The 10,422-nt window shown below is 45.3% G+C and overlaps 2 protein-coding genes across 10 annotated transcripts in view; one reads left to right on the plus strand and one right to left on the minus strand.

Annotated features, from left to right (window-relative positions):
- LOC118300126 (protocadherin-1) overlaps positions 1 to 10,422 on the plus strand; it is a 216,149-nt gene that overhangs the window by 19,893 nt on the left and 185,834 nt on the right. The gene's annotated exons all lie outside the window — the stretch shown is intronic.
- On the minus strand, positions 1,910 to 9,485 carry LOC118300130 (protocadherin alpha-C2-like). 4 transcript variants are annotated; one of them, XM_035624243.2, is made up of 3 exons: positions 6,799 to 9,485; positions 5,632 to 5,668; positions 1,910 to 4,694 (listed from the first exon to the last, which is right to left on the minus strand). In XM_035624243.2, exons 1-2 carry the CDS (start codon positions 9,235 to 9,237, stop codon positions 5,657 to 5,659), a joined length of 2,451 nt encoding a protein of 816 aa, XP_035480136.2. In that variant the 5' UTR covers positions 9,238 to 9,485; the 3' UTR covers positions 1,910 to 4,694; positions 5,632 to 5,656. The 4 variants fall into 4 exon arrangements, with proteins under 4 accessions (XP_035480136.2, XP_035480135.2, XP_035480133.2 ...); XM_035624242.2 differs by having other exon boundaries at positions 1,910 to 4,697; positions 6,799 to 9,484; XM_035624240.2 differs by lacking the exon at positions 5,632 to 5,668.

The raw sequence follows: 10,422 nt of genomic DNA on the forward strand, positions 1-10,422 counted from the left end.
GCACTGACCGTAATACCCGCCTCTTTTTCTCACACTGGGTGGGTGACACATCCCTAACCCCCACATTCATACTCCAGGCCCAAAGACACAGACAGAGGGCACCAGAGAACCCTCTGCCAAAATGTAACTGCTTAAGCTTGGATGGACTGTTGCCATCTTCAGTCTTAAGCAGGGAATTGGTCTTGGAACACTGAGGACAACTATTTAGGACAAACAGCAACATTACGTGCATTTGTCGAAAAGAGGCTAGTTTCAGGTTTAATATTCGTGTTTGCCCACACGCACGCGTCGAAAGCAGATTCTCAAATGGACTTTCTTGTAGTTTTTCGTAGTGACCAAACATTGAGTAAATCCATTTAATCCGGTTAGAATATGCCTAAGCAGCTTGCACCCATCGCTGAACATATCCATTTTTTAATATTCTAATCCAGTGCTCAACGGAGAAACACACTTAATGGATCAATACGATGCTTCCTACTCGTGCAGCTCTGTGCAAACCAAACGGCACCGCACAGAAACCAAAGGTTGTGCAACTACTTTTTTTTTTTTTTTCAAGGCTGCTATTTTCCCATGATTTGACGGACACTGCGAAAACACTCAAAGGCCACAAGTGCACTTGTTACCACACAACAACTTCCCTCTATAATACACCGTGCATGTATGGACAGTATTAACAACATGCACACTCATTGGTTTTCTAATCTGGCCTGTTTCTGCTCGGGGTCATCTTGGGACTACAGTACGTGCACGTCTACACATTCCAAACCTTCCATTACTGTAGCATGATAATCAAACTTGAATCGCCAGTTCGTGTCACTTCATTCACGCTGGGTGGCTATTCACGGCTGCCCTACATTCAACGGTCCTGTGCAGAGAGAAATAATGACGGAAATAATATGATCGAGTGTGCCACAGTTTTACAGGACGCCCCATGCGGGGTAAATTGTTTAACTGTAAAATTTCCTATTTTAACTTTCACTGTGATACAAATCTACACTTCTCCAGCCTGTTTGATCACAACACTTTCAGAAACATGAACATCACCAGCTCTGAACGTGTGGTTCACCGGGGGAGCAGAACTGATGGATCGAATTTTAGCTATATTCAGCAGCACACACGAGTGTATAGCCACAGGTGCACTTCTAATTCCCACTGACCTACTTCTGATTCTTCTAAAACACAAGTAACAAGAGGACCTTAAGGCATTTCCGTATAGTGTTGCTATAGTTTTGCAAAGAGCTTCAGTGCTTGAGTGAGTGGCAACCATTAGTTTAACACCAATTGGATCTTTTGAGTATCATTTTCCAAATTTGACGGATTACCACTTAATTGCATCTCTTGTGTTATTCTATATGGACCTTTCAAAGGAGTGAAAATTTGTTAGAGGGGGTTGGGATTTGGGTTTAGAGTTTCGGATTATCTATCCAAACACATTGGCTGTGAGCAATTGCACTCGCGTTTCTAATAAGTAATAATAAGTCAATCCGTTTCAAACGTAGACCACAAAAGAAAACTTGCAGGCTTCGGTGACGATGGGAATTGACACTATTATACTAATTCAGGGAGGCTCTCGCACATCAGTCTCCTGCAGGACGACACACTGACAGCCCTGTGTGGTCACATTGAAGAGCAGACTATGCAATTTGGCTCTGGGCCTTTACTAATCCCGACAAAGCTATTATTTGTCTGCTTTTACAATTTGAACCGCGGGCATATCGCCTTTATTTACTTTTCAATTTCCAAGAACTGGCGCGGAGCGTTGTGCAGAGAAACTGGGTCAAAATGTGTGCATGTGAGGGAATTTCAGAGATCGAGGGAGAAAGAGAAAGTGGGAGAGGGTGAGATGCATGTGTGTCACACTCCAAAAGTCACTTCAGTTTCATTTTTCGTCACAGGCACGACAAGAAAGACGGATTAAAAAGCTTTATTCAAACTAGCATGATCAGGCAGAACATTTACGCCAAATAAGCAACATCAAAATCTGACAGTTAACTAGACTTGAAAAAATAAAGCAAGACCATTCTCTCCCATATTGTCTCTGATCCACTATGTGGGATGGAGCTGGATTACGTTTGATGCAACTCTCGCAGCATACTGTACAATCTGTACTGGCAAATCAACCGAGGGAAATAAAATTAAAAAAAAAAGGAAAACAGAGCTGTGCACACAAATGAGAAAGAACACACTTTTACTATACCGAGCACAAGCACCTCCTGTGCCATTTGATCACAGTGAATACAGATAGATATCAAAAAAGTCTACTGTATAAAAAACACAAAGTATAAAGCAGTTTAATTTACAGTAATCTTCTGGTTCCTAATTCAACGTCTGTCCTGAACCCAAGAAGGCGGAGTCCCTATGTCCGACAACTCCGAAATGATACAATGTGGTATATTTTCTTGACGGGGATCATTACTGTAATTTGTAATACTGTACCAAATGCCAATATTTCATTCATCAAACAGTCGCATATACAGTATCATTTACAATGCAGAAGGCACGCAAAGAGCTCATCGTATACATGTGCAATTTATTATACTTTAAGGTGGGAAATCGACCGGTTCAGGCGACGCCTGCGCCGTACGGCATGTTCTCCACTGCGAGAGACCCCCCGTTAAGTGACATCCTCAGTCTGACAGACAGACGGCCAGCTGTGTTTATTCGCCGAGCAGCCGGGGTGGCGGAACAGCGATAGATGAAAAGAGGGGTTGGGTTTCCCTGACTCAGAATATGCACTGTAACCCGATACATCCGAAGGCTGTGCTCACATTTAGTCTAGGTGCATATTTCAAAAAGCCGTCCTCTGCTCTGTACTTTTTATGCACTCTCTACGTGAACAGCACTGTATTATTTTAATTTTTTTTTGAACTTGCAGAGTCAGGACTACAATGCTGCAGTGTTATTTACACACTCTTCTCCATCACCTCCCAATCCGAGCTCCGAAACCTTGACCAGTCAGATTGAACAATAATTTAGCACCCTAGCGAGCGGTCCTGACGAGCTCCTTGTTTCTGACAGTCCTGGGCTTCACAGTAGTGCAACTGCGCTACCTTTTGAGGTCAAGAAGAGTACTCCTGTTTTAGTTTAAACTTCTGTACACGATCAAAAACACCAACATATGCACTAAACTACAAAGAAAGAAATGCAACGCAAAAAAAACGCCCTTGAAGAAGCTCACGGAAGCAGCGGTAAAAGTCAATACATAAAATATCGATAAAAACGAGGAATATTCATAAAACGACACCTTGCTTTTTATATTCCCTTATTGTCAAAGATAAATACATTTGATATTCTTCCTCTTTGCCATAAGACAAACGTATTTGTCAGTACAAATGTTCTTTTTCTCTTCCTCCAATTAATATAATTTGAACTCTGCGCTGCGGATAAATTGAGTTGATTTTTGAATTGCCGGTTTCATCAGCCTAAGAAACGGATTTTGGGTTCAGCAGAGAGGACAATGGCTTATACTGTACACGTGATCAAAGTCTTGTCACTAAGAATTTTGACACTGTTTTAGAAACGATGAGTTAGTCTCTTTCACATGTCGCCCATTCTGGCCCCGTCCCCAGTCTGTGACGTCAGAGTAGCGCCGCACAAAGACTTCACCCGAGGACACGCCTCAGCCCCACAAGAGGAGAGAGGCTGGAACAGTTACGAATCTGAACAGGGACATCTTTCTGATACATTTCTTTTTCTTCTTTACTTTTTGGAAAAAAAAAATCTATATTAGCAGTGTCGTTGTGTTTCACTTTTTTCACCCAGATAGATCTGTGCGCAATTAGGTACTCGACAGCAGCGCAGTTAAAGTATGAACTGAACATCCGCAAGTGTCCAGAATCTATAGGACGACAGGATCTACAATCAAAATGAAAAGAGAAACAGTGTATCTCTGTTGTTTGTTTGTCCCCCCCCCCACCCCAATCTTTTTCAGTTTTTCTTTCATTCTGTTTTTGTCATTTTCGCACATTCATCACTGTAAGTACAACAAACATTGTAAAAAACAAAACAAAACTGATTGTTTTCAGTGGAAAGTTACTAGTTGACAATATGAGCCTGGCTAAACAGCAGGACTCATAATATAGTAGAAATGTTGTATCAGAAAAACAAAAACCGAATAAAAGTACACCTAGTGAAAAGCCTGAATCAATGACATAACCAGCTACAGTTCAGTATTTAACAGGTTTATGGAAGAGTCATATTCACCCTGATTCACCTGTGTGCCCATAGTAAGACGCGCTCTGGACGAGAAATGTTGCACGATGGTGATCTACTGATGGCTTCTAGAACTACAGCACACAACGTAAACCTGGAGAGAAGGCGAGTTTGTCCGCCGAGGAGATTCAACGCATCGTGGAGGAGGAGGGGAATAATGCACTACATGAGGCCACTCTAGTAATGTCCGAGATATTCTGCCGTAAAGGACTTTCTATTGCCCAAATACTTTTGAACATTTGAAAAATACTTTAGTTTGTAGAATCATGCAGATTCATGCTGAAAAGAGAAAAAAAGAAAAAAAAGGTAAGAAAGGCTGAGGCGGTTAGTGGTCGCTGTTCGTCTGGGGGGACTGGAGAGGGAGAGGAGTTGGATCAGAGCGTCTGGGGGGGGGGTGTTTGTGACTCTCAAACATCTTCTTTGTGAGTCACAGACCCTCCCACGAAGAGATGATTATATCATGGCAGTTCTCTTCTGGGTTGCTGCTGAAAGACAGAACGGGGGGAAAAAATTAGCCAACGACTGTAATTCAACGTCAATATACAAACTTGTAGAAAGTCCTCCACTCATGCAACAGTGGATGGTGACTGGTTACTGCCACCGTCGGTCTCAGAGACATTTAAACACGAGGGTGGATCGACAACTTGTTTCCGTACTTGTGGGTGTGTCCTTTTTTCTGTTCTCTCAAATCAGTGATTCAGAGCTAAAATCAAATATGGCAAATCCATAAACTCCGGTAGGGAGGCAGATCAGGCATGCACAAGCAGGCATCACAATGTGCTATTTGGTATTTTGGCCAATACTTCAACTGAAGAGGGGTGGGGAAGGAATACTTTTCATATTATTGTAGGACATTGCTCACAGATTTTGGAACATGGTCTAACAGAGGTTGTGTGTGGGGATGTGGACCTTTTTGGGTCCAGCCTCTGCTCTCAGGGACGTTTCAGAGAACCTATTCAGGACAATTCATTCTTTTATCCCTTTTCCTATCTGTGCCATCACTTTGCCCCAAATCTTCTGCCAAGCGAGCCAGATGTGCACACCAAATATCTGACCAGCAGCCAATTTTTATTCTAATCTCAGCTCTCTGTATAAGCTGATAGGTTTGTGTCACTTGAGAGACTGGCCAATTTGAATTTTAGTGCTCACAATAGCAGTGGATTTGAGCCGAGTTTTGGATCTGCAAGGGACGGGGGGGCCTGCGGGGGGGCCTGACACGTGAAAATAAACTGATTCGGCTCTAATTTTATCAGGGAAAATGTGTTGCGTGAAGGATTACGCCGGAGATTTGCATCGGGGACATGGACGGCCAATCAGACAAAACTCTTTTGAACCAAACCAAACACGAATAGCAAAAATAGCAAAAAAAATGTCTACACAATTCTAGTGGCTCTACAGTGTAGTTAGCAACCAGCATACCTCCAGTTGTAGAATGGACTTCCTTTCATTTTGAGTACTTAAGAATGGAAAAAAGAGACAAGTTCAGTTGTGTTTGTGTGAAACTCAGACTCACACGTACAATACAGACACATACACAAGACCCCCTCCAATATGCACCTGTGCATTTACGCATATTCATAGTGTTTAATCTCTCAGAGCATCAGACGTTTCAGTTTAGTCTGCAGGTCCAGCTGTACAAGAACAAACAACATCTGGATCAGTATTGGCACCCTGGCACTAGTTCCAGTTCGACTGTGTGCAGGAGCCCTCCCAGAGACTCTACAGAACCCCCCACCCCACAGCATTATGCATCTCATTTAATACAGCAACACGTCTCGTCCTTGAAGAGAGCCCCTCCATGTCTGGGGCTCTTTGAAGTACACCCCCCACTTCTCTCTCTCTCTCTCACCCACTAGTTATGCTCTGCTCGTGTGTGATGCATCTGCAATAAATGACCTACTTACCACACTAGACATCGAACAGTGGCACATTTTCAGTTTGGGGTGGGGCAGGGGTGGGAGGGGGTGGTATGACTTTGGCCTTATTATGCATTAAAGTGCTGATAGTTTGCTCCAGAAATACACCGGTAATGAACAGCAGCATGTCTACGTTCTTATTTTAGTTGTGACTAATTTTCCTGATCCCCCCCTTTAGCTTTGTAGGAGCGTTGCCATGCATTATATATTTTTGAATTCATGTCGTATGTCACGGGAATAATTTGACCAAACTCAGTATTTTTACACTAATCAACCTCAATGACACTTTCTGCCCATTCTCGATTCACATTTGTATCACATTTCATTTTAATGGAAAAAGTATTCTACTTTATATTATAGACTGTATATTGAGAACTTTGTATCCAGTTCAGTAGTTAAGCCCGGTGGTGCCCAACCTGGGGGTTGGGTGTTTTTTTGTGTAAAATGTCAATCTGAAAAGTAACTAGTGACTTTATATCAGATATGTGTAGTGGAGTAAAAAGTACAGTACGTCTTTTTAAAATGTAGTCAAATTTAAGTAGGTGTAGAAAATCATGATGAGTTAGAACTACATGGAAGGTTTCTTCGGCTCCATCGAAAGTGGCCCTTTGAAATACTGTATTGCACCTGTTCATCAGTCGTGACGATCACTTTATACATTCATACATACCTCCAGTGTGGATGCTCTGGAGTCTGTGGTCTCACTTGGCCCTATGCTCCTGGGTATACTGGACACAAAGTACCCAGCTCCTTTGGGAATTATGGGCTGTCTCACCACCACTTTGCCTTTCCTGGTCTCCGCGAGGAACAGGCTGTACCAGTAGGCGTCGCTGGAGATCAGGGTGGAATCTGCGATGGTGGAGCTCCTCTGGCTGATCATGCTGTTCCTGCTGATCACGCTGTTCCTGTTGGCCGGCGGCATCTTGATGGCCTTCGGCTTTGGTTTTTGACACTTCAGCACTATGATAACCAAGATGGTTATCAGTAGCAGAAACGACACGGCACCCAGGCCGATGACCAAGTACAAGTTCAGGTCTGTGAAGACGTCGTACTCTAGTGGCAACTCTGTCGTCTCTGAAAAGGACAGGACGTGTTCCACCGTTGAAATCTTGATGGTTACGGTAGCTGAGAGGGACGGTTGGCCATTGTCTTTGGCGACAACGACAAGCCGCTGATGTCTTGGGTCTCTGTAGCTGAACATCCTCGTCGTCCGGATTTCACCGTTGTACTGATCAAGACTGAAGAGGGATGCGTCACTGATCTGCAGGAGCTGGTACGTGACCCTGGCGTTCTGCTCAGAATCCGCATCGATAGCTATCACTTTGGCGATCAAGTGCCCCTTGTCGGTGGACCTGGGTATCACCTCCTCCACAACGGAGCCCTGCGCCCGCCACGGTGATACTATGAGAGGAGTGTTGTCGTTTTGGTCCAGAATGATGATGTGAACCGTCACGTTGCTGCTCAGCGGGGATACACCGGAGTCCCTCGCCTCGATGTGGAAGAGGAAATCCCTCTCTCTCTCATAGTCGAAGGTCTTCAGGGCATAAAGATCCCCGTTCTCAGGGTTGATGGAGAACAGCATTGACATGGACGTGTTAACGATCTCCTTCTCCATTATGAAATAAACCAAGTACTGGTTCTCGTTTAAATCCGGGTCAAATGCACTCAGAGACGTCAACTGTGCCCCTGGTACATTATTCTCCACGACGTGGATCGTGTAGAAGGACTGAGAGAATCTCGGCGCGTTGTCGTTGACATCCAGAATGTCCAAAGTGATGGTCTCGGTTTCAGATAAGGGCGGCGAGCCTTTGTCTGTCACCCTCAGCGTGATGTCATATCTGCTTATTATCTCTCGGTCCACTGGCTTTGAAACCAGCAGCTCGTAGTAACCCTCTGCTGATCTGTTTAGAACGAATGGCAGGGTTTCTTGCTTATTCAAGGTGAGCTCCACTTCCCCGTTGGCCGCGGAGTCCCTGTCGCGGACGCTGACCACTGCGATCAGTGTGCCCATGGAGACGTCCTCAGCCAGGGCGCTTTTCACGGACTTGATGGTCACCTCGGGGTAGTTGTCATTCAGATCAGTGACGAACACCATCACTTTGCAGTGGCCTGACCGCGGGCTCGCCCCTCTGTCCTGAGCCTGTATGTGCATCTCAAAACTCTGGCTCTCCTCGTAGTCGATCACCCCCTTCACCTTGATTGCGCCCGAGCTCGGGTCGAGCGAGAAGAGCTCCTGTGTCTTCTCGGAGGTGTACAGTGTGTACGAGTAGATCAACTGGGCGTTTGTGCCTTCATCCAAGTCTGATGCGTTTAAGGTCATGACCAGTGTGCCTGCAGCCGAGTTCTCTGAAACATTGACTGCGAATACCGGCTGACTGAACAGGGGGGCGTTGTCATTGATATCCAGGACATTAATAATGATGTTGGCTGTGCCGGAGCGGGGAGGCACCCCTCCGTCCACAGCGGTTAGAATCAAATTATGGACTGAATGCTCCTCTCGGTCCAAATTACCGTTCAGCACCAAATCGACATATTTGGAGCCGTCGCTGCCAGTTTGTATGTCGATGATGAAGTATTTGCTCTCGCTCAGATAGTAGGTCTTGATCGAATTCGCCCCCACATCGGCATCCACAGCGTTTGTCAATGAAAACCTCTCGCCGGGAGGGGTTGCCTCCGAGATGTCCAAGGGCATCGTCTTCCTGCGGAACACGGGCGCGTTGTCATTGATGTCCATGATCTCGAGCTCGATGTTGAAAATGCGAATGGGGCTCTCGAGGATGACATCCATCTTCAGGAAGCACGAGGCGGTCTTGGTCGTGCATATGCCCTCCCTGTCTATCCTCTCGCGGATGATCAGCTCCCCGGTGTCTTTGTTGATGTCGAGGTAATTCTTGGAGTGGATGACATCGAGCTTGGCCCGCCGCTGCACCAAACTGCGGACGTCCAGACCCAGGTCCGCGGCCAGGTTGGCGACAAAGGAGCCCTCCTCCATCTCCTCCGGAATTGAGTAGCGCGAGATGGAGAGCGCGCATCCCCACAGTGCAATAAATGTCAAAACGGCCGCGATCGGCCGCGTCCGCGACGGTGCAACGACGAGCGCCATCGCCATGGTGATTTCAAAAAAAAAAGAAGAAGAAGAAGAAGATAGAAACGAATCAGATCCGCCCTCCTCGCGATCAGGGTGTCTCGGTGAACGGCGGCGCCGGTGTCATCCTCGCATCCACGAGTTGTAGCTGCAGCTGCACTAGGCCGAGCACAGCACAGCGCAGCCGGAGGAGCGGGGAGCTCTCACGGCGACGCGCTGCAGGGGCGCGCACGGCGTCTGTGGAGCCCGGTCAGGTGGCCGCGCTGAAGGGGGGGGGCGCGCGCGCACGGAACACACGCCTGGCACCACAATTAAACGACTACAATTGAAATAAGAAGAGCAGTTGATCTATCATGTACATGTAGGGGATCCACATGAGATTCAAAGAAATCATGTATTGTTTCTATTCTTTTCTTCATATTTCAAAAAGGAAGAAGAAAAAAACCTTCATTGAACTTTCAGTTAGGGGAGCATGCGCTTGAAATATGGTTTTTATAAATCAGTGAAAGGCACATGACAGGATTAGATTGACAAGGATCTCAAATCTCAAAATAGTCTATTCCAAGAATCTACAAATTTCCAATTCAGTCATTACCAACTAGGAATAAAATAGTAAATGTTGAAGGAATATTGAGATTTACTATGAGGTCCTCGGCTACGTGGCTGACGAGGATTTGACTCAGTAAGCAAGATTACCTGTATCTGATTTGGTATTTTAAATGTGGTCTCACATCTAACTGAGAGATGTATATACACCAAAAGTTACATTTGCACATCTCACCTCTGTTTCTAGGCTATTCCTCACTCACACTGATCTCATCAAACAAATAGACAGCCATGGAGTTTAAATAAGTAGTTTTAAAATGCATCTAAATGTATCATGTTTCATTGGAATGCGTGGATTAAAGAGGCAGCCGTGGCCAAGCTGACAGTTGTGTCCTGCAGCGTCATTAGCTGTGGTTGGTGAACAACTTGAATGTTTTATCATGTTTGGTTTTTCCAAACTAAGCAGATTGTGAAGTGACACCCTCAGCATCCCTGTCCTATAGCTCCACCCAGTGACAACTCTGAGAATTACAGGCAGCTCTGGACTTCTTCTGCGCACGCACATGTACGCACAACGAGTAGATAAGGATATTTATTGAAGGAGATAGACACTTCATGTTTGATTTGTATTTTTGATCAAATTGTAGGAGAAGGCATATACAG

The sequence above is a fragment of the Scophthalmus maximus genome, chromosome 2 (assembly GCF_022379125.1).
Source record: "Scophthalmus maximus strain ysfricsl-2021 chromosome 2, ASM2237912v1, whole genome shotgun sequence".
Taxonomy (NCBI): domain Eukaryota; kingdom Metazoa; phylum Chordata; class Actinopteri; order Pleuronectiformes; family Scophthalmidae; genus Scophthalmus; species Scophthalmus maximus.